The sequence below is a fragment of the Oncorhynchus keta genome, chromosome 28 (assembly GCF_023373465.1).
Source record: "Oncorhynchus keta strain PuntledgeMale-10-30-2019 chromosome 28, Oket_V2, whole genome shotgun sequence".
NCBI lineage: Eukaryota > Metazoa > Chordata > Actinopteri > Salmoniformes > Salmonidae > Oncorhynchus > Oncorhynchus keta.
The window spans coordinates 33,094,356-33,118,592 of NC_068448.1; the positions used below are offsets into that span (position 1 = coordinate 33,094,356).

Sequence of the window (24,237 nt, forward strand, 5' to 3'; positions counted from 1 at the left end):
CAATGCAGGTGTAGAAGCACGGTGGCTAGGAAAAACTCCCTAGAAAGGCCAAAACCTAGGAAGAAACCTAGAGAGGAACCAGGCTATGTGGGGTGGCCAGTCCTCTTCTGGCTGTGCCGGGTGGAGATTATAACAGAACATGGCCAAGATGTTTAAATGTTCATAAATGACCAACATGGTCAAATAATAATAATCACAGGCAGAACAGTTGAAACTGGAGCAGCAGCACGGCCAGTTGGATTGGGGACAGCAAGGAGTCATCATGTCAGGTAGTCCTGAGGCATGGTCCTAGTGCTCAGGTCCTCCGAGAGAGAGAAAGAAAGAGAAAATTAGAGAAAGCATACTTAAATTCACACAGGACACCGGATAGGACAGGAGAAGTACTCCAGATATAACAAACTGACCCTTGCCCCCCGACACATAAACTACTGCAGCATAAATACTGGAGGCTGAGACAGGAGGGGTCAGGAGACACTGTGGCCCCATCCGATGACACCCCCGGACAGGGCCAAACAGGAAGGATATAACCCCACCCACTTTGCCAAAGCACAGCCCCCACACCACTAGAGGGATATCTTCAACCACCAACTTACCATGCTGAGACAAGGCCGAGTATAGCCCACAAAGATCTCTGCCACGGCACAACCCAAGGGGGGGGGCGCGCCAACCCAGACAGGAAGATCACATCAGTGACTCAACCCACTCAAGTGACGTACCCCTCCTAGGGACAGTATGAAAGAGCCCTAGTAAAGCCAGTGACTCAGCCCCTGTAATAGGGTTAGAGGCAGAGAATCCCAGTGGAAAGAGGGGAACCGGCCAGGCATAGACAGCAAGGGCAGTTTGTTGCTCCAGAGCCTTTCCGTTCACCTTCACACTCCTGGGCCAGACTACACTCAATCATATGACCCACTGAAGAGATGAGTCTTCAGTAAAGACTTAAAGGTTGAGACCGAGTTTGCGTCTCTCACATGGATAGGCAGACCATTTCATAAAAATGGAGCTCTATAGGAGAAAGCCCTGCCTCCAGCTGTTTGCTTAGAAATTCTAGGGACAATTAGGAGGCCTGCGTCTTGTGACCGTAGTGTACGTGTAGGTATGTACGGCAGGACCAAATCAGAGAGATAGGTAGGAGCAAGCCCATGTAATGCTTTGTAGGTTAGCAGTAAAACCTTGAAATCAGCCCTTGCCTTGACAGGAAGCCAGTGTAGGGAGGCTAGCACTGGAGTAATATGATCAAATTTTTGGGTTCTAGTCAGGATTCTAGCAGCCGTATTTAGCACTAACTGAAGTTTATTTAGTGCCTTATCCGGGTAGCCGGAAAGTAGAGCATTGCAGTAGTTTTAACCTACCTAAGTGACAAAAGAATGGATACATTTTTCTGCATCATTTTTGGACAGAAAGTTTCAGATTTTTGCAATGTTACGTAGATGGAAAAAAGCTGTCCTTGAAACAGTCTTGATATGTTCTTCAAAAGAGAGATCAGGGTCCAGAGTAACGCCGAGGTACTTCACAGCTGTATTTGAGACGACTGTACAACCATCGAGATTAATTGTCAGATTCAACAGAAGATCTCTTTGTTTCTTGGGACCTAGAACAAGCATCTCTGGTTTGTCCGAGTTTAAAAGTAGAACGTTTGCAGCCATCCACTTCCTTATGTCTGAAACACAGGCTTCTATCGAGGGCAATTTTGGGGCTTCACCATGTTTCATTGAAATGTACAGCTGTGTGTCATCCGCGTAGCAGTGAAAGTTAACATTATGTTTTCGAATGACATTACTTTTCTCTGTCCCCATCCCCAGCTGTTACCAATACAAATGGCGGGGTTACCGCTTTCTTCTTTTTAAATTCTTAAAATGCGCCTTTAGTCGTAGGTACTACAGGTGCGAGTGTCAGCTGTTTGTTCACCTACCCACAACCCGTTGGCAACCGCCCGACTATAATGTGTTAAAGTGTAAATCTGAGACCACTAACCCTCAAAAATATAAAATGCACTGTTTGACAGGGGTTGCAGCATCTTTTTTGTTGCCTGGTTTAAATATGTTTCTGCTTATAATTCTGGACATTTTAGCAGGCTATTTGTTAGTCAACTTGTCTATACTTAGATACATGCAGCTTCTGTTCTGTCATTATATTGATGCCCTAGAAGACTGAACATAACCCTGGTCAACAGAATAATGTAATAGATCGATATAATTATTGCTTCGAGCAAAGACGTTTAGGGACTGGGGAGAAAACACAATAGTGCAACAAAAACAACTGGAAAGATTTTCTGTCAAAATGACAAATGACACCTGTTTGACCGGTTGAAAAGGAAAATAAACCTGTGAAAACGACCCAATGTTTTTCTGATAAGATTTCAGTTCGGCTTGGATGCATATTTTAAGCCTATGTGGTTGAAATACTATCAGCTTTTATGACGAAGGTAACACCTCTACAGATGGTATCTAACTGAGCATTGCGTTCCTTCAAGATGCAGAAAGAAAGAAATCATTCTCCACTCCTGTTCCCATGTCCACATTTTGCCTACATTTGGTGTATCATTTTACAGCAAGAAATGGTTAATTCTGCAGGAGTTAATATTAAGGCTATGTGAGAGGTTATAGACCTACAGTCCTGGCCAAAGGTTTTGAGAATGACACAAATATACATTTTCACAAAGTCTGCTGCCTCAGTGTCTTTAGATATTTTTGTCAGATGTTACGATGGAATACTGAAGTATAATTACAAGCATTTCATAAGTGTCAAAGGCTTTTATTGACAATTACATGAAGTTGATGCAAAGAGTCAATATTTGCAGTGTTGACCCTTCTTTTTCAAGACCTCTGCATTCAGCCCTGGCATGCTGTCAATTAACTTCTGGGCCACATCCTGACTGATGGCAGCCCATTCTTGCATAATCAATGCTTGGAGTTTGTCAGAATTTGTGGGGTTTTGTTTGTCCACCCGCCTCTTGAGGATTGACCACAAGTGCTCAATGGGATTAAGGTCTGGGGAGTTTCCTGGCCATAGACCAAAAATATTGATGTTTTGTTCCCCGAGCCACTTAGTTATCACTTTTGCCTTATGGCAAGGTGCTCCATCATGCTGTAAAAGGCATTGTTTGTCACCAAACTGTTCCTGGATGGTTGGGAGAAGTTGCACTCGGAGGATGTGTTGGTACCATTCTTTATTCATGGCTGTGTTCTTTGGCTGAGAAGCAACCCCACACATGAATGGTCTCAGGATGCTTTACTGTTGGCATGACACAGGACTGATGGTAGCGCTCACCTTGTCTTCTCTGGACAAGCTTTTTTCCAGATGCAATCAGAAAGGGGATTCATCAGAGAAAATGACTTTACCCCAGTCCTCAGCAGTCCAATCCCTGTACCATTTGCAAAATATCAGTCTGTCCCTGATGTTTTTCCTGGAGAGAAGTGGCTTCTTTGCTGCCCTTCTTGACACCAGGACATCCTCCAAAAGTATTTGCCTCACTGTGCGTGCAGTTGCACTGGTGGTGCCCCGATCCTGCAGTTGAATCAACTTTAGGAGACGGTCCTGGCGCTTGCTTGACTTTCTTGGGCGCCCTGAAGCCTTCTTCAAAACAATTGAACAGCTCTCCTTGAAGTTCTTGATGTGAAAATGTATATTTGTGTCATCCTCAAAACCTTTGGCCCCGACTACTCATCAACACAGTAGGCCACAGTTCACTTGATATGCCATAGGCCTATTTGAAGTCCTGTCTTTTATAGCGCTTCACAATCATCACATAATCATCACAATCATCTTACATAACGTAGCCGGCACTGCTATCATCCTATTTTACCACTTCAACAAATATTTTCCAAACATTACTTTTCTGGCCCTCTTTTTATTTTCAACTCTCCTTTTGCAGCTTTTGTCATATTGAATTAAACTTCAACAATGTCCTTTTTGATCGGTGGTTTGACGTTAGCTTTTTCTGACCTTTCCCAAAAGCGTTATTTTGCGATTGGCTGTGTGGGCTATGTGGCTTGCCTACAGTTAAGCCCTAAAGTTTTGGCTTAAGCACTAATACCAGAAAAAACTCAATGTAGCCTATATAAATTGCACAAGTATTATACACTTGTGTTTTTTTAAAGGTATTGTTTCTTTTTATTTAACCAGCCCGCCCGCCCTTCAGCCACACACTATTTAATGACCTTTAAACCGGTCCGCCACGAGGATATAGCCGCGGGGACTGGGGGTTATGAGTCAACCCGTACGTCACTAGTAGGTACCATATAGCTGAGTCTATATTTCTATTGATATAGAATTGTAGCCTTGTTACTGCCACCTGCTGTTTGCATGCACGTATCTGTGTCTATGTGTGAGTGCCATTGTGTCTCATTTCAGTAAATGCATGCTAAGTCTTTGATTTTTCAGGCCTCATTCACACTTTGAGACTGCATTTCTTGATTGTTTGTCACAGACTCTTGAGCCACCTCACTGTATCCTTATACTGTATACAACATTCTCTTCTCCAAGTGTCTTGAGCTCTGCAATTCCTACCATTATGCAGTGCACAGTTACACAGTAATACAGCTCGTCAGTATTCATTTACAGCAAACAAACAGATATTTACAGGGCATTTCATTAGATACATGTACTTTGGTATGAGCAAATCAGGCCTGTTGTTCTGTGATTTTTCTGAATTATCAATAAGAGCAAATGTACTTTTACTTAGATCAAATAAGCGGTTTTAGTCAAAATCCTAATATAGGTGTGTGTAATATACTGTGTTTGTAATGTTCTTGTAGATACAGTGTTGTATAAGTGTGTATGTTACAGTTGAACTGAGAGCTTGTGACGTACAGTAGAGAAACCATGAAAGCCAGCCAGCAGTGGAAGACAGGCAGGTCTTCTCTTGCTTCGCTGCAACGTTTGGGACAGTTAGTCAACGTATCCCAACATGCCGAGAGAACGACTCTGATCAAAATGCAAAAATAGTGTTTTCTTCGAATGTGCAGACACACCCTCAAACATCTCATTTTTGGACTGAGATTCTTGGTCATATGGCTGCAAATGAGTACAAAGAAAAAGAAAAAGAGAAGTAGTCAGTAGTCAATACAAATATTTTATATTATAATAATGTGTGTCACTTTAGAGTTGTGCCCGCTTCAATATCTCAACAACAACTTCACATGCCCTATGAATGTCCTAGGAATACTGCTTCCCTCAGACATGTTATGTTTCATGGCCCAATTGTAAGGATATCACATGACAGGATTGCATTGTCACCTTACAGCAATATTGAGATTTCACCAAGAATGTTTCTTATTCTATGATTTATACAGTGACCTCTAGTCTAGATTCTAGAACATAGGAGAGGGAAGTATACAGCTATCAAGTGCTTCTCTCTCTCTCTCTCTCTCTCTCTCTCTCTCTCTCTCTCTCTCTCTCTCTCTCTCTCTCTCTCTCTCTGTCTCTCTCTCTCTCTCTCTCCCCCTCTCTCACACACACACACACACACACACACAAATTGAGGCCTTGGGCGCAGTCCTCTGAAAACGTTATCGTTTCGCATATCTCTGTACAATTTTACCCTCATGTTTGTGCAGGGCAAGGCCATAAGGGCTGCTGTGCAGAATGCACACTAGCATGCTCTTCTGTAGATCTGAATGTACAGTTAACTATTTTGGTTGGAATATCTTCCCCAGTTGATGACATTGCTGTCTGTAGTGGATGACAGCTGAGCGAAAGAGGGGCTCTGTGTCCAGGTCAGCTGTGACAGCCTAGTGTTACCATGGCTCTGGAGGGTTTCAACAAGCTCTTCCACAAACTGAGGGAGGCCCATGAGAGAGAGGTCAAAGGTGAGTGAGCATTCCTCCAACAGTTTCAGTGTCACTGATACTCTGAAACGTGAGTGAAAACAAAAGAGTGAATGGACTAACAACTTTATTACGTCTTTGTAACAGCAAATAATGTCTTTGTAATACTGGAAGCTGAGTGTCTGTAATGTGTAGCACTTAATTATGCAAGTATAGCCATGTGGTTTTCGGGAAATCACGCAAAGATTTCCCCCTGTGAATTGATTTTTTAAATTTTTCCCCGTGAAATTTTCACAAGTCAGATGTGGTTTTTTGACATGTGAAGTTTCACATGTACATTTTTCCCCTGAAAAACAAACAAACACACATTTATTTGTCACCACTTCCAGCAATATCTGGTCTCCCATCCAGGACCGAACCTGCTTAGGCAAATCAGCAGTGGGATGAAGGGTGGTATGTTTCTATGTTGCTAGAATGAATGAGTCAAAACTTACAACTGGAACAAAAAATGTAACTTTTGAGTTTATGTTTTGCTTTCAATATGATTATTTTTGTTTGCAATACTAAGAATGTTGATCTCCACATCAGACCTTTTGTTTGCTATTTACAGTGTTGGGGAATCCACTCTGAAAATATGGTTTACCAAGCTATTATTTCACACTGGAAAAGGTTCAACTACACTTAAAGCTACCCTTTAGAAAAATATAGTTACCCAGCAAAAGTTACTTTGAAAAAGTAGTTCACTACATCCAAACTACTTAGTGAAAAATGATCATATCTAAATATGAAATTTCATAGGCTTCACATTGCAAGAATAGATCACTCTGGAGTTAGATGTTAACAGGATGTGTTATTTAGCCTATTAAACACAAAACTATGTTTCAAATGAGAATTAGGCTGCCATCTTCACCCATGTTTTAGTTTATTTTAGCAAAGAAAAGTAGTGTGAAGTTCCAGTAGTTAGCTACACCACTACATGGCAATTGTTTTTAATTAACTACCGAAAATACTACTAGTTGATCTACAACTCCCCAACACTGGATATTAATGGCACAAAAATAACTCACTCAACTGAGGATTGCACAATATAATAACACTATTACTCTATTAAAGGAGTTTAAAGTGTCAATCCTTAATTGAAACATTAACAAAGTGCCCTCCCCGCCACAGTTTCGGTAAAAAGCAATGGGGCTGAAAAACGCAACAACTCAAATCCATAGACTACAATTAACGGACTGACCATCCATGATATCAAAATTATTATTATTATTTTACGCTTTACAGTGTTTGTTTACATTTACTGAATTTACAAACATTGGAATAAATGTGGAATAAATGTGGAGGTTTTTTTTACATGTGAAACTTTCAATTAGATTTTCACTTTGATGTCTGGAATTGCAAGTTCACATGAAAAATGTTCACATATGAAACTGCAAATTAGATTTTTACATGTGAGTGTTTTTCGTTTGTGAACGTGCAAATCTACATGTGAGGTGAAAAACATGTAATACTCCTCATATGGAAAGGTGGTGTTAACATGTGAACACTAAATTGAATACATGTTAAAAATGTGGTTTCACAAGTAAAATTGAAGCTCAACATGTGAAAACAGCTATTTGACATGTTTCTCTATTTTTTTCTCTCTCTCTCTCTCTCTCTCTCTCTCTCTCTCTCTCTCTCTCTCTCTCTCTCTAGAGTGGCAAGAGACATTTCAGGAGCTGAACAATAAAAACAGCTGGTGAGTAAAGCACTTCATTAAAGGTGACATGTTGATATATGGGAGATGTAGTGATGGCAGTTCTTGGTGTGTTACTCTGAGTAGTGAAACAAAGCAAATGGAGGAGCTGTTTAACAAGAACCAACAGCTGAAAGAGCACCAGAGGTTACTTACAGAAAACATCAAACAGCTGGAAAATAGGTGGGTCCCTCTGTGTGTCTCTGTGTTTGGCTATTCTATATTAGTATTTTTAGCTGAACGTTTTATTTTTCACATGCACATGTACAGTGAAATTCTTAACTTGCAAGCCCTACCCAACAGTGCAGTATACAATATCAAAAAAGTATACTAACTAATATGAGAGTATATTTTTTAAACCACAAGAAATATTAAAATAGGGTGTTTTAGTGTGTGCTGTCTTAACACAATGTGTTGCTGAATGTGTGTCAATGTTTGACCCCCTGGTGACCTCTGTGCTGCAGGTTGAGGGCGGGGCTCTGTGACAGGTGTACTGTCACTCAGGACGTGGCCAACCGCAGGCAGCAGGAGTATGAGACCTCCCAGATCCAGAGCCTCCATCATATTTCCATCCTGGGTAGCTAGCTAACACATCGACCCCTCCTTCACATGCATCTCAAGCATTGTGTAAAGATCCAACAATAATGCTTATTTTATAGCTACAGTATAGTACTTAAACATTAGCCATGGACTGTGGGTTATTTTGTAGTGGGAAAGATGAACAAAATGAAAATGGAGAACCAGAGACTGCAAGAGGAAGTCAGTCATCTGAGAGGAGCACAAGAGTGAGTTATATGCACAGAGTGACCAAAATATTATGAACACCTGCTCTTTCCATGACATAGACTGACCTGGTGAATCAAGTTGAAAGCTATGATCCTTTACTGATGTCACTTGATAAATCCACTTCAATCAGTGTCGATGAAGGGGAGGAGACGGGTTAAAGAAGGATTTGTAAGTATTCACACCCCTTGACTTGTTCCACATTTTGTTGTGTAACATCAACAACAACAAAAATTAAAAATCTCATCCATCTACACGCAATACCCCATAATAACAAAGTTAAAACATGTTTATCGACATTTTGGAGAATTGTATTGAAAATAAAATACAGAAATGTCTGATTTACATAAGTATTCACACCTGTACATGTTAGAATCACCTTTGGCAGCAATTACAGCTGTGAGTCTTTCTGGGTAAGTCTTTAAGAGTTTTGCACAACTGGATTGTACAATATTTACATGATTATTTTTTATGTTCTTCAAGCTCTGTCTACTTGGTGGTTGATCATTGCCAGACAGCCATTTTCAAGTCTTGCCATAGATTTTTAAGCTGATTTAAGTCAAAACCTTAACTAAGTCACTCAGTAACATTCAATTTTGTCTTGGTAAGCAATTCCAGTTTAGATTTGGTCTTGCGTTTTAGTTTATTGTCCTGCTGAAAGGTGGATTTTTCTCCCAATGTCTATTGGAAAGCAGACTGAAACAGGTTTTCCTCTAGGATTTTGCCTGTGCTTAGCTCCATTCCAGTTTTTTTTTGTCCTAAAAAGCTCCCTAGTCCTTGTCGATGACAAGCATACGCATAACATGATGCAGCCACCACCACGCTTGAAAATATGAAGAGTGGTACTCAGTGATTTGTGTTGTTGGATTTGCCCCAAACATAATGCTTTGTGTTGTGTACATAAAGTACATGTATTCGCATTTTTTTGCATTATTACTTTTGCAAACAGGATGCATGTTTTGGAATATTTGTATTTTGTACAGGCTTCCTTCATTTCACTCTATCATTTAGGTTAATATTGTGGAGTAACTACAATGTTGTTGATCCATCTTCAGTTTTCTCCTATCACAGCCATTAAACGATGTAATTGTTTTAAAGTCACCATTGGCCTCACGGTGAAATCCCTGAGCGGTTTCCTTCCTCTCCGGCAACTGAGTTAGGAAGGACACCTGTATCTCTGTAGTGACTGGGTGTATTGATACACCATCCAAAGTGTAATTAATAACGTCACTATGCTCAAAGGGATATTCAGTGACTGCTTTTAAATGTTTTACCCGTCTACCAATAGGTAGCCCTTCTTTGCAAGGAATTGCAAAACCTCACTGGTCTTTGTGGTTAAATCTGTGTTTGAATTTCACTGCTTGACTGAGGGACCTTACAGATAATTATGTGTGTGGTACATAAATAAAGTAGTCACTAAAAAATCATGTTAAACACTATTATTGCACACAGAGTGAGTCCATGCAACTTATTATGTGACTTGTTAAGCACATTTGTACTCCTGAACTAATTTTGGCTTGCCATAACAAAGGGGTTGAATACTTATTAACTCAAGACATTTCAGCATTTCGTTTTAAATGAATTTGTAAAAAATTCTAAAAACATAATTCCACTTTGACATTATGGAGTATCGTGTGTAGACCAGTGACACAACATCTCAATTTAATCCATTTATTTTAAAATCATGCTGTAACACAACAAAATGTGGAAAAGTTTAAAGGGTGTGAATACTTTCTGAACACACTGTGTGTGTGCCATTCAGAGGGTGAATGGGCAAGATAAAAGATTTAAGTGCCTTTGAATGGGGTATGGTAGTAGGTGCCAGGCACACTGGTTTGTGTCAAGAGCTGCAATACTTCAGGGTTTTTTCACGCTCAACAGTTTCCCGTTTGTATCAAGAATGGGCCAACCCCCAAAGGACATCCAGCCAACTTGACACAACTGTGGGAAACATTGGAGTCCACATAGGCCAGCATCTCTGTGGAAAGCTTTCGACACCTTGTAGAGTCCATGCCTCGAAGAATTGAGGCTGTTCTGAGGGCAAAAGGAGGGTGGGGGTGCAAATCAATATTAGGAAGATTATCTTATCGTTTTGTATACGCAGCCTGTTTTATTACAAGTGAGCCTATTGTTGTGTGTAACTTTGCGTGAATAAATGTGATTTTGTCTTGTTAGTTGGAGCATAACATTCTTGTCATTTCAGGGGTCAGGGTGGACATTCCTCCTCCCATGATGCAACCCCGGAGGTCAGGCAGTCTGCTGACATTTCACCTTCTGCTGTGCCACACGCCACAGCCATCAGGTCTCTCAGCCAGCCACCAGAGGGCGCCACTGCGGGGCTGTCCATAGTCAATACTGAGACGGGCCACAGACGTTCCTTTGTAGCTGACGGTGAGAGGAAAGAATACACTTCTCATCATGAACTTAAAGTATTTCGAGTCAATTAATGATAACTCATCACTATCACCAGTATAATCATCAGGATTTGTTTTCTTCTTTGGGTTTTTTGACAAAATAGAGACGCTACTTGAACGTAGACATGTGAAGGGATGGAATGGAAAACAATCCTATGTAAGTGATTTTGTTTGTCTTAAAAACAAATCATTAGCTGAACATATGGATCAATATAGAACAAGTCAAAATGTCCCCTCTCAGCCACCATCTACCTTCTTAACGCACACAGAAATCCCATAAGCCTCTATTCATGTCCACTCCCATCCCACAAGCATTGAGGCCAGAGCAAAGTACAGCCAGAGGCAACACTGGGGAGAAGAGGTGAGCAAGTGAGGCAATAACAGCAAAAGATAGTGAAAAGAGAAGCACATTTACCTTATAACCTTTTCCTCTCTTCCCTCTCTTTCTCCTCTTCCCCCATCCTTCCCTTCTCTTAGAGTCCATAGTATGGAAACAATTGGCCAGCAGCGCTACCCTGTCACTCCCTCCATTCCCCCCCACCTGTTTGTCCTGAAGAACACCCCTCTCCCTTCTTCCTCCTCTTTATCCTACTCCTCTCTACGTGGAGATGAGAAGCAAAAATGTGACCTGGTCCATGCCCCGGTCCCCTACCGTCCATTTCCTATCAAGAGTGCTCATCTCTCTGTCCCCTGGCCCCTGCCCGAGCACTCTGACTGGGGCACCCTGGCCACCTCTGTTGGCGATGGCCTGGTGGTCCACCCCAACCCTAACCCCAACCTCCAGACCTTCCACCAGCAGAGCAGCAGCAACAACCAGAGCAGGGGGCAGAGCACTGGGCAGGCCTGGCCCAAGCCTGGGAAGAGCCCAGCTGCACGGGTCCAGGACCAAGACAGGCGGGGGGTGCAGCACCCATGTCGGGAGGTGTTGGTACAGCCAGAGAGGGTGTTTGGGGAGGGGCTGAAAGGGGCTGACTCTCCTCTGGACCTGTCTGACCCTGGGAGGTTCAAAAGCAGTAAGTCATCACAGGACAGCAAGGCCAACCCCACACTGCAGGATGTATACATAGAGGGAGAGACATCTAACAGTGCCACGAGGACAGAATCCTCCCCACAGATCCAGTCCAGTCCTCCCTCTTCCTCTTCTTTTCCACCTGCTCCTCCCTCATCCTCCTCTTCTACACCTCCCTCCAGCCAACAGAGGCAAAGCCCCAGTGATCACAACCTCAAGGTACTTTACGGAAGCATTCCTCTCAATAAACATGTGAAATAGACAAACCAACACACACACCAGTGTTTTTTTTCATGACCATGGCATTATTCCTATCTATTACAGCATGTTGGATGACTGTCATTCATACTCCATTCAACCATTTCACTGTAACATTGATAGGTTTAGGCTACTACATGATACTTGAGTTTTCCCTATACCCATCATGAGGTTGCTACAACCTAGCCTATGAATGAAAGTTTACAACGTAGGTGCACACAGGTCGAGAGAAAATTTTGAGGTGACAGACAGTGACACATGGACAGACAGTGACACATTCAATACCGTCTTGCACACTCTTGCCTGTATCTAGCTTATTTAGGGTGTAATCATTAGTCCAACAGTTGCAAACACAAGTTTTTATTGGATAAATGCAGGTATTTTATATCCCCGTTTCGTTTGCTTCCGTTTAAGAAAAGTTTTTCAACAGAATCGGCATAATGAATACATCCCGTATCACACATAAACACAGGTCACTTTCATAGCAGCCATATTGTATTCCTTCTCACCTCTATGCACTCTCTATGCGTCACCAGACAAAAAAAACTTTCCAAGCCAAATCATGTCATAACCGCTACACACAGCCGACATCATTGTCCCCATGTTAGCTAAAGTAACATCCTAGTCAACATAGCAAATAGAACTAATGCGTTAGTAAACTCGCTACAATCATGCAGTAACGTTACAGTGTATTTTGGCAGTAAGCAGTTACACCGGCGGGCCCGGTGGCAATAAATTATTAAACTAAAAGCTTACCTTGACATGGAAGAGTTCCAGTGTTGTGTTGGAAAGTCATAGCCAGCTAGTTAACATAGCGTCCCTCTGTTTGAGCCGGGTGTTTGAGTAACTAAACTAGCCAGCTGCATTTGCTAGCTAAGTAAGTGAAACTGAAGGAAAATAATTAAATCTCTCTCTCTCTCTCTTCCACCCTCGTTTTTGGAAAAAAAGTATTTGAATTTCTCTCTCTTTGAGTCAATTACGCACCACATTTTATGCACTGCAGTGCTAGCTAGCTGTAGCTTATACTAGACTAATTCTCTGATCCTTTGATTGGGTGGACAACATGTCAGTTCATGCTGCATGAGCTCTGATAGGTTGGAGGACGTCTTCCAGAGGTTGTCATAATTACTATGTAAGTCTATGGAAGGGGATGAGAACCATGAGCCTTCTAGGTTTTGTATTGAATTCAATGCACCAAAAGGAGGATGGAAGCAAACTGTCCTCCGGCTACACCATGTTGCTACCCTACAGAGTGCTGTTGATGCTACTGTAGACCTTGATTTCAAAACAGTGTGTTTTAATACATTATTTGGTGATGTGTGAATACATTTAGTATAGTTTTATCTGAAAAAGGATGACTTTTTCAATATTTTACCATTTACATTTTTTTAAATTCACTGAGGAGGATGGTCCTCCCCTTCCTCCTCTGAGGACCCCCCACTGACACACACGTGTGTGATTTAGTAATTTGATATGTCTAACCCCGTTCGCAGGAGGGAGGGCAATCAGAGATGGTGGAAGCTGACGGGAAAACAGATAAAAGAACAGGAAAGGAGTCTAAGGACAGGAAAGACCCTGTTCTGACCATCTCACTGCATCCAGGTACAGAACACCGCGACAAGGCTGTATGTGTATGTGTACAAGTACATATAATAATAATAATAATAATAATAATAATAATAATAATAATAATAATAATAATAATAATAATACATTTTATTTGCACCTTTCAAGATACACAAGGAAATAATCAAATATTAAATATAAACATGTCTATTACAAAAAGTAGCATGGCTCACAAAAGAAGTTACTCTTTTGTCCTCAATTGTTTCTGTATTGTTGCCGCAATCAAGGGGGAGGCCGATGACATCAGAGTGAACCATCAGACCAACTCCTTGAATTGTCAAACCCTTGAATAAAAAAAACCACTATTAACACTGTTGAAATTAAATCTTATTACTTTATTTTTCTTTTCTCTGCCTCGTTCTGGAACCACCTCATTGCCGCAACTTAATTTCAAGGAAAGTCACGTTTGCAATCATATCATGTGAAACAATGTGTGGGAACTCAGGTTGGAAAAGTCCATTATTATGAACCAGTCCGTGGGTGGAATAGCCCATTATTATGGAACAGTCCATTATTATGCACTAGTCATTGTGAAATAGTCCATTATTATGAACCAGTCCGTGGGTGATTAATGATACTTGTTTCTACTATTATGAGATTATATGAATATTGATATGAGGACCTTGAGCAGGAAGTTTGAACTCATCCATGATTTTATTTCTTGAAGACAGTTTATGAGTGATGATGGGGAGGTCAGAGGTGAACGTAGATTTGCATGTCAACAGCGTAACAGTGGGATTGCAGACCGTATTGATGGATGATTTAACCGAGGGGTAGGATGTAGATGATGAAAAGGAGAGGCCCTAGGTCTGAGCCTTAGGGGACTCCCTGGCGGACAGCATAATGGGCGGATTTGAAGTGTCCCAGGGTCACTAACTGCTGCCTGTCCAACAGGTAGGACCTGAACGAGGCTAGAGCTGTTCCGATAATTACCCGAGGCCTCTCCATTCTTTCAAGGAGGAAGTTCAGTAGGATGAGGAGGTTTAGATTGCTAGAGTCAGCCAGAGTAATCTACTAGTAGTAGAGATCGTTTACCACTTGAACCAGAGCCGTTTCCATGCTGTGATTGGCCCTAAACCCCGATTGAAGACGCTCAAAGAGGTTATTGGAAGCCATGTGCTGATGGAGTTGGGAAGGTACATTGGCCATGAAGGGAATGTTGGATATTAGCTTGTGGTTGTTGAGGTTAGCTGGGTCAAGTCCTTGTTATTTTCACAATGGGTGGGACTGCAGCCAGTTTGAGATCAGGTGGAACAGTGTCAAAACAGAAGGACACGTTAACAACCGTGAGGGGAGAGATTGCAGGAAGACATGTCTTGACTAGGGAAGTGGGCATAGGATCAAGTGAGCAGGTTGAAGCTTTGTATTTGGTGACTAGACCAGAGATGAACTCAGCATCAAGAGGGGAGAAGGCGGAGAGGGAGGAAATGGTTGCTGAGTCGAGGCTATGGAAGGAGCTCGCTCAGTGGACTTTGTTTGAGCTGTATCTATTTTATTGTCTATTTTGTTTTGGAAGATGTCCAGCTACTGACGACAGAGGTCAACTGTAGCATTGGGGGGGGATTCATTCTGTGGCTGTAGAACTGTAGCTTTTTGATTGTGCAGAAGAAAACTCTCAGGTTATTATGACCTTTACTGATTATGTTTGAGTAGTGGGTAGACTTGGTCTTGTGGAGAGCGTCTTTGTAGTTTGAGACATGTTCCTTATATGCCTGTACTGTGAGCCCTGTTTTCTTATCCAGCCATTCCAGCTGGAGGCCGGCAGCCTTCATGGTACGTAGTTTGGGTGTGTACCCGGGTGAAGACTGGGAGAAACCATTTTTTTTGTTTGATATGTTTCTCTGTAATTACAGTGGTGCTCCTTGAGGCTCTGAATTATGGATTACAGAATCAACTTTACTCCAACGGCAAGGCAAGTGTCTACTCTCCCTATATGTCCACAGTCTGTAAACTGAAACTGATTTGAGGTTATTGACCGTTAGTATCTTGTCAATGTTTGACATTTACAGTCAGCCCAAAGCACGGCTGCAGGGAGCAACTCAGACGACCAGGAAGTGGAGAGCAGTCTGTCTGGGTCAGAGAGCAGCCAGAGTTCCAAGAGGAAGTGGACTAGGCTGGATACAGACACAGAGGGTAAGGATGGATAGAGAGAGGGGGGAGAAGGGGAAGTGAAAGGGGGAGAGAGAGCGAGAGCGAGAGAGAAAGTGAAAGAGAACTCGATAGAAAGATCACACATCAAGTCAAATGTGTGTCTTGTATCAAGCTGTGGGATTCTTTTCTCTTGTTCTCCTCTAGCTCCTCGTCAGAAGGAAAAGAGGATCAACCTTCTTAGTACAGTAACTGGGGAAGAGCCCACAGAAGTGAAACAGATGACCGGTCAAGGATAAAAATCACACCGGTCTGTAGCTCACACGCACTATACTGTGCTTACTGAATGTCTGAGAAGTAGCCGGAATGTCACAACGAGATGGAAACACGTAATTGTCAGTAGAATGTGTTATTTTCACAGGAAATGTCCCTCATCTAAGAATAGGGTTAAAGAGAGGGTGAGGGAAGTGAGACAAACTGTGCATTAAAATATTGTCTTCACATAAACCCCTTGGGCTGGAGCTCTGTGTTGCTGAAACACAGATTGAATGACATTTATTAAGAGAGTAAAATAACTACACTTAGACCTCGACCTCTTTTTGTTGTTCCTCTTCCCTCAGTCATGTGACGTTCAATGTAAAAAAGGATCAAGGCATTGTAGTCCACAGGAGGACATCTAACGGCTGTATTCCACCCTCCTCATCACCCCTCATTGCAATGAAAATGTCTGCCTTGCTGGAACAGAGGGACAGACAGTGTCAAAGACTTGAACAGAGCTTCTTCCATCTGACTGTTGTCCTTTCAGTAGAGGGTTCTTGCTAGTGGGCGTTATGCATTTCAATGGAATAGCCTTGATAGTGACTAGCTAGATAATAACCTTGTGATTAGTATTCAATTATCCTCCAACTGATCATGTATTTCACGCTGACTTCCCAGTATTGCTGTTGTCTCAGAAGGCCAAACAGGGGAGTTGACACTGTACTAGAGCGCCGGCTTTATCTCTCTCTCTCTCCCACTCTCTCGCTCTCGCTGTCTCTGTAACCCCTATCTCTACTTCTCTCTCACACTAATCTTGTTCTCTCATACATATTCATACATTTCTACTTCGTGGCAGAACTGTCAACTCCGCCTGGCTATTTTTGTCACAAATTGTTCTTCACCCCGTCCCCAAACGTTCTTCTTCCTCTTTTTGGTTTTCAGAAAGCACATATTTTGCAAGTCTTAACTTTCCACTTGCAGCTGCCACAAAGTTTGTGTCAATGTGGTGGGGTGATGTGGGGGGTAAGAGTGTGGAGGGGGGGGGGACAACACGATAGTTCTGAAGCCATTATGGACTCTCGTTGATCTCTGCTTTTTTACTAATGTCATTAGAGTCCATTATGTTCATTGTCAGTAGGCAACTATGTGAACTTAGTGTACTCAGTGTTGGAGAAAGCTCTGAGAGACACTGCTCTACCATGTTTACTCCGCATACAAATGTGTTCTCAATATGTGACATTGGGATATTATACACTTATGCTATGGTTCACCTTTGTTTTTCCAATGAAGGTAAACAATCTTCAAACTCTTAGAGACACTGTTGTGTACTAGCTATAAAATCAATATTGAATGTGTATTTTTTTTTTTAAAGCAGTCTGAATATGCAGTATACCTTAACAATGTTATGAAAAATAAAACATGGTTATTTGAATTATAAAACTGCCTGGAAACATGTCTTCGGTCCAGGATGTTATGCAAAGTGACTATGTTGTCATGACCAGACCAACAGTGTGGAAATCCCTCCTATGATGCTGTGTTCATCTGGGAAACCGACACCCCGACCCAGTCACAGGAAGTCAACACCACAGTGAACACAGAGATGGAACACTGGGGGATTTCTGGCTTTTCCATCACCTATCACTAGATGTTTTTCAAATCAACGTATGATAGTGTCATATGGTGGAAATATTTCAAATGTTCAAACACTTTAGGTATCTTTTCAAATTGGACATCTCACAGTAAGATTTGTATACAGACAACCGCACACATAATTGCATGAGTCATTTTAAAGTTATCTCGGTATCGCACTGGTGAGGTTCCTCATTCTCCTGTCTGGTTTGCATGTGGAGGGCCCACGCTGGCAGCTTCGGTCCTGGAAGAAAAGAGTCCTTGTGTTACTATCGATCAGACATTACCGAGCTGTTGCAAATCTCTGCATTACCACAATCATATCCTAGCAGGAATGTTGATGGTGCAAATTGTGTACGTACAAAAAGGGGGTGGGGGGAAAAGGAGATAAAGAAGAGGAAAACTTCAGTAGAGAGAAAGGGAGAGTGGGAGTGAAAGACAGGGAAGAAGAGAGAAACGTTAATGGTACTGTAGGTCATTGTGGTCTTTGTCAGGTTAGTAAGGAATACCTTAAACACCGATGAGATTCATCACCCACGCAGAATCAATCAATCAATCAAATGTATTAATAAAGACCTTTTTACATCAGCAGATGTCAGAAAGGGCTTATACAGAAACCCAGCTCAAAAACCCAAACAGCAAGCAATGCAAATGTAGAAGCACGATGGCTAGGAAAAAACTCCCTAGAAAGGCAGGAACCTAGGAAGAGACCTAGAGAGGAACCAGCCTCTGAGTGGTGACCAGTCCTCTTCTGGCTGTGCTGGATGTAGATTATAAGATTGCATGGCCATTAACCTCTTGGTCCTACCTGGCACGCAGGCGTCCCATCTAGAGCTCTGGAAATGCAAATGCGCTACGCTAAATGCTAATAGTATTAGAAACGTTCATTAAAATACACATGCAGGGTATTGAATTAAAGCTACACTCGTTGTGAATCCAGGCAACAAGTCAGATTTTTAAAATGCTTTTCGGCGAAAGCATGAGAAGCTATTATCTGATAGCATGTAACACCCCAAAAGACCCGCAGGGGACGTAAACAAAATAATTAGCATAGTCGTCGCTACACAAACCGCACAAATAAAATATAAAACATTCATTACCTTTGACCATCTTCTTTGTTGGCACTCCTAGATGTCCCATAATCACTATTGGGTCTTTTTTTCGATTAAATCGGTCCATATATAGCCTAGATATCGATCTATGAAGACTGTGTGATAAACGAAAAAAAATAGCGTTTCATAACGTAACGTCATTTTTTTTAATTCAAAAAGTCGACGATAAACTTTCACAAAACACTTCGAAATACTTTTGTAATGCAACTTTAGGTATTAGTACACGTTAATAAGCGATAAAATTCATCAGGAGGCGATGTCAATTCTATAGGTGTCTGTTTCGAAAAAATGTCTTGGAGAGAGCTCGACCAAAACATCCGGTTGGAGACCGGAGGGAATCGATTCCCTTGATTCAGTTAGATCAAGAATCAATTGCGAATCAAATGACAAGACTCTAGACAACGTGTGGAAGCTGTAGGCACTGCAACCTCTGCCTCATTTAATTCGATTCACTTTGAACAATTCCTTGAAGTCGCGGATGGATATTTTTTTCCATTTTCAGTGATCAGATATTCCTGCACTTTTCGATGAAACGCACATTCTGTTATAGTCACAGCCGTGATTTAACCAGTTTTATAAACGTGTTAACGAGTGTTTTCTATCCACACATACTAATTATATGCATATACTATATTCCTGGCCTGAGTAGCAGGGCGCTGAAATGTTGCGCGATTTTTAACAGAATGTTCGAAAAAGTAGAGGGTCGACTTATCAGGTTAAGGCCAGATCGTTCTTCAAGATGTTCAAACGTTCGTAGATGATCAACAGGGTCAAATAATAATCACAGTGGTTGTAGAGGGTGAAACAGGTCAGCACTTCAGGAGTACATGTCAGTTGGCTTTTCATAGCCGAGCATTCAGAGGTCGAGACAGCAGGTGCGGTAGAGAGGGAGAGAGAGAGGGAGGGTGAAAGAGATATGATTATGGAACAGGTTGCAGCTGGTGGGGATCTGCTCTGACTCCAGCACACCTGTCTCTGCCCACCCAATCACACACACACATACAGAGAGAGCAAGAGGGAGAGGGAGAGAGTACTGGGGGAGTGCAGCAGGTCGAGGAAACACAGGATGAGCAATAGAGGGCATTGCAAAGAGCAGATGTGACCGAATCCAGCCAGCTGGTCTGCGTATGCTCTGAGGACACAGCTAGGGATGCCGTCTGGGCCGGCAGCCTTGGGAGGTTTAACACGCTTAAATGTCTTACTCACATCATCCATGGCGAAGGAGAGCCCACAGTCCGTTAGAGCCGTTGGACTAGTAACCGGAAGGTTGCAAGTTCAAATCCCCGAGCTGACAAGCTACAAATCTGTCATTCTGCCCCTGAACAGGCAGTTAACCCACTGTTCCTAGGCCGTCATTGAAAATAAGAATTTGTTCTTAACTGACTTGCCTAGTTAAATAAAGGTAAAATTACAGTGCATTCGGAAAGTGTTCAGAACCCTTCACGTTTTCCATATTTTGTTAGGTTACAGCCATATTCTAAAATGGATTATATGTTTTTCCCCCTCATCACTACACAAAATACCCCATAATGACAAAGCGAAAAAAAATGTTTTGCCAAAATTATATATATATATATATATATATAAAAAATGTTTTGCCAAAATTATATATATATATATATCACATTTACATAAGTAGTCAGACCCTTTGCTATGATACTCAAAATTGAGCTCAGGTGCATCCTTTTTCCATTGATCATCCATGATGTGTTTCTACAACTTGACTGGAGTCCACCTGTCGTAAATTCAATTGATTTGACATGATTTGGAAAGGCACACATGTCTATATAAGGTCCCAGATTTGACAGTGCATGTCAGAACAAAAACCAAGCCATTAGGTTGAAGGAATTGTCCGCATAGCTCCCAGACAGAATTGTGTCTAGGCACAGATCTGGTGAAGGGTATCAAAAAATGTTTACAGCATTGAAGGTCCCCAAGAACACAGTAACCACCATCATTCTTAAATATAAGTAGTTTGAAACCACCAAGACTCTTCGTAGAGCTGGCCACCTGGCCAAACTGAGCAATAGGGGGAGAAGGTTATTGGTCAGGGAGGTGAACAAGAACCCGATGGTCACTCTCACAGAACTCCAGAGCTCCTCTGAGTATATGGGAGAAACTTCCAGAAGGACAGCCATCTCTGCAGCACTCAAGTATCCAAGATGGCATAGCAGTCGGACGTGTATTTGTCTTGTCCCGTCTTGTCCACTGTACATAGTAATTTTTCCTTGTTTTTTTGTATATATTTTGTAAATAATTTAAGCTCACTTTCCATCTACGGACTGAATATACTCTCCTGCAACTCGCCTCACCCAATGTGGTACGGATTTTTATACTTTAGAATCTGAACCCCCATCAGAAGCCAGCCAGCTAACTAGCTACTAGCTAGTAGTCATGCCACTGCTAGCGGTCTTCACGGTTAACTCTGACATCTGCCAGCCTCAGCTCGGTCAATACCTGGCAGTCTGCACAGCGCGAAATCAACCCAGAGCATATCGGACTGCTTTTTCTCTACCACATCTCCGGATTCCTACTGCAAGCTCTGAACCTTTACACCGAATAAATGCAGCTAGCTAGCTACTATCCGAGTGACTACTCCTGGCTAACGTCTCTGTCCCGAAGCAAGCACCAGTTAGACTGGAGCTAGCCTCGAGCTAGGCCCATCTCCTGGCTAGCCAAAGAGGTCCACCAGCCAATTCTTGGGCTACTAAGCCTCTTTTGCCAATTGGCCTGGACCCTTTTACTGCTGACACGGAACCCTGTCGATCCATCACGACTGGTCTGCCGACATAACCGTCCGAGGTGGTTTCAACAGGCTCCTCCGTTGTGACGTTGCCGGAGGCCCATCTGCTATCCCCGGCCTGCTAGCTGTCTGAATCGGCGTGTCTCCAGCTCGCCTAGCATATTAGCGACTACTGAATTGGGTCTATTGCTACTCATTGGACCCTATTATCACTCGGCTACACATGCCTCTCCCCAATGTCAATATACCTTGTCTATTGCTGTTCTGGTTAATGATTTTTGTCTTATTTCACTGTAGAGCCCTCAGTCTTAACCAATATGCCTTAGATAGCCCTTTTGTTCCACCCTCCACACATGCAGTGACCTCACCTGGCTTAAAACCTTTTGGAACTACCCATCCCGGATCTGGGAGAATTGTCAGCAACTACACTAATTAGCATAGTACAACGGTCAAATAATCTTACTTGAAAATATTAATGAAATCACAAGTGAAATATAGCGAAACACAGCTTAGCCTTTTGTTAATCACCCTGTCGTCTCAGATTTTGAAATTATGCTTTACAGCGATAGCAAGACAAGTGTTTGTGTAAGTTTATCGATAGCCTAGCATAGCATTATGTCCAGCTAGCAGCAGGAAGCTTGGTCACGAAAATCAGAAAAGCAATCAAATTAACCGTTTACCTTTGATGATCTTCGGATGTTTTCACTGACGAGACTCCCAGTTAGACAGCAAATGTTCCTTTTGTTCCATAAAGATTATTTTTATACCCAAAATAACTCTGTTTGTTTGTCATGTTATGTTCAGAAATCCACCGGAAATAGCGGTCACAACAACGTCGAAAAAAAATCACAATTATATCCATAATATCGACAGAAACATGGCAAACGTTTTTTATAATCAATCCTCAAGGTTTTTTTCAAATATCTATTCGATAATATATCAGCTAGGACAGTTGGCTTTTCAGTAGGACCGGAAAAATGGCTACCGCTCTCTGTTACGCAAGAATCACTCTGAGAGCCATCAGCTGGCCACTTACGCAATGTGTTCGTTTACGCTCATTCTTCAACATAAAGGCGTGAAACTACATCTAAAGGCTGTAGACACCTTAGGGAAGACGTAGAAAAAGGAATCTGGTTGATATCCCTTTCAATTGGCAATAGGGATGCATAGAAAGACAGGGGTTTCAAAATAAGGGTCACTTCCTGATTGGATTTTTCTAAGGATTTCGCCTGCAATATTAGTTCTGTTATACTCACAGACAATATTTTTACAGTTTTGGAAACTTTAGAGTGTATATGCATATTCTAGCACCTGGTCCTGAGAAATAGGCAGTTTACTTTGGGAACGTTATTTTTCCAAAAATAAAAATAGTGCCCCCTAGTTTCAAGAGACTAGTGCCTCTAGAGACAAAACCTCTCTCATTGTCACTCAATGCCTAGGTTTACTTCCACTGTACTCACATCCTACCATACCCTTGTATGTACATTACTTGAATCTATTCTTTCAAGCCCAAAAATCTGCTCCTTTTACTCTCTTTTCCGAACGCACTAGACAACCAGTTCTTATAGCCTTTAGCTGTACCCTTATCCTACTCCTCCTCTGTTCCTCTGGTGATGTAAAGGTTAACCCAGGCCCTGCATCTCCCAGCACCACTCCCCAGGCGCTCTCATTTGTTGACTTCTGTAACCGTAAAAGCATTGGTTTCATGCATGTTAACATTAGAAGCTTCCTGCCTAAGTTTGCTTTATTCACTGATTTAGCACACTCCGCCAACACTGATGACCTGGCCGTGTCTGAATCCTGGTTTAGGAAGGCCACCAAAAATCCTGAAATTTCCATACCCAACTTCAATATTTTCCAACAAGATAGAACTGCAAAAGGGGCAGAGTTGCAATCTACTGCAGAGATAGCCTGCAGAGTGAACCCAGTCGAACATCTCTCGAGAGACCTGAAAATAGCAGCGGCGCTCCCCATCCAACCTGACAGTGCTTGAGAGGATTTGCAGAGAAAAATGGAAGAAACTCCCCAAATACAGGTGTGCCAAATTTGTTGCGTCATAGCCAAGACAACTCAAAGCTCTAACCGCTGCCAAAGGTGTTTCAACAAAGTACTGAGTAAAATGTCTGAATACTTATGCAAATGTGATATTTAAGCGTTTTATTGTGTATATATTAACTCACATAATTTAATTTAGAAGTATGCAATAAGGGGTCTGTAATAGAATAAAAGTGTCAAAAACAAATGTAGACATTAATAAAGGCATTTCTATAGTTCCAAAATATGTTTTACAACGGTGGGGAAGTGCCAAGACATGGCTTCAAATAAGCACCCCCTCTGAAGGTCATCTAGTGTAAATATAAGTCATTGCTGCAGACTCAGGCCATAGCCATTACCCATCCAGTAGTGCAGTGGTTCCTGGAGAATTGGGTATATAAATCTTACGAAAAAGTTCTGGCCCGCCTGGAGAAGGAAAGGTGCCCTGTCCAAAACATTATATGAGAAACAGTGACATACACTCTGAATTATATACAATTATACATCTCATATTGGTCTTTCACAGCCAGGTCATCCCAAGCTGTATTGTACAAGTAGGCTAATAGTAGGCCAACCATTGAAAGCAATAAATGAGGCTGTTAACTGAGTCAGAAATTCACAGGTTTTTGATTTTATTATATCCTTTCAGGTTTTTGCTCTCAAAGTCACAATTTTAAGTAGAAAAACAATTTGATGTTCTAAGTCCTAAAAATGCTTTAACCACATAATGAGACCACTTTGATGTCTGGAAATAATCTAAGATTGTTTTGTTGACTGTAGTTA

General features: G+C 41.9%; 1 protein-coding gene across 1 annotated transcript in view; it reads left to right on the plus strand.

Moving 5' to 3' along the window:
• The window catches only part of LOC118361062 (uncharacterized), a 31,188-nt gene extending 13,812 nt beyond the window's left edge, over positions 1 to 17,376 (plus strand). Inside the window, exons 3-16 of the mRNA XM_052482836.1 lie at positions 5,655 to 5,807; positions 7,461 to 7,503; positions 7,588 to 7,683; positions 7,965 to 8,077; positions 8,210 to 8,285; positions 10,487 to 10,674; positions 10,802 to 10,854; positions 10,967 to 11,058; positions 11,175 to 11,925; positions 13,458 to 13,566; positions 15,444 to 15,506; positions 15,604 to 15,723; positions 15,886 to 15,988; positions 16,299 to 17,376. Coding sequence (XP_052338796.1) covers positions 5,741 to 5,807; positions 7,461 to 7,503; positions 7,588 to 7,683; positions 7,965 to 8,077; positions 8,210 to 8,285; positions 10,487 to 10,674; positions 10,802 to 10,854; positions 10,967 to 11,058; positions 11,175 to 11,925; positions 13,458 to 13,566; positions 15,444 to 15,506; positions 15,604 to 15,723; positions 15,886 to 15,977 — 1,863 coding nt within the window. The 5' untranslated portion in view covers positions 5,655 to 5,740 and the 3' untranslated portion in view covers positions 15,978 to 15,988; positions 16,299 to 17,376. The remainder of the gene's footprint in view (positions 1 to 5,654; positions 5,808 to 7,460; positions 7,504 to 7,587; positions 7,684 to 7,964; positions 8,078 to 8,209; positions 8,286 to 10,486; positions 10,675 to 10,801; positions 10,855 to 10,966; positions 11,059 to 11,174; positions 11,926 to 13,457; positions 13,567 to 15,443; positions 15,507 to 15,603; positions 15,724 to 15,885; positions 15,989 to 16,298) is intronic.
• The last annotated feature ends 6,861 nt before the right edge of the window (positions 17,377 to 24,237 follow it).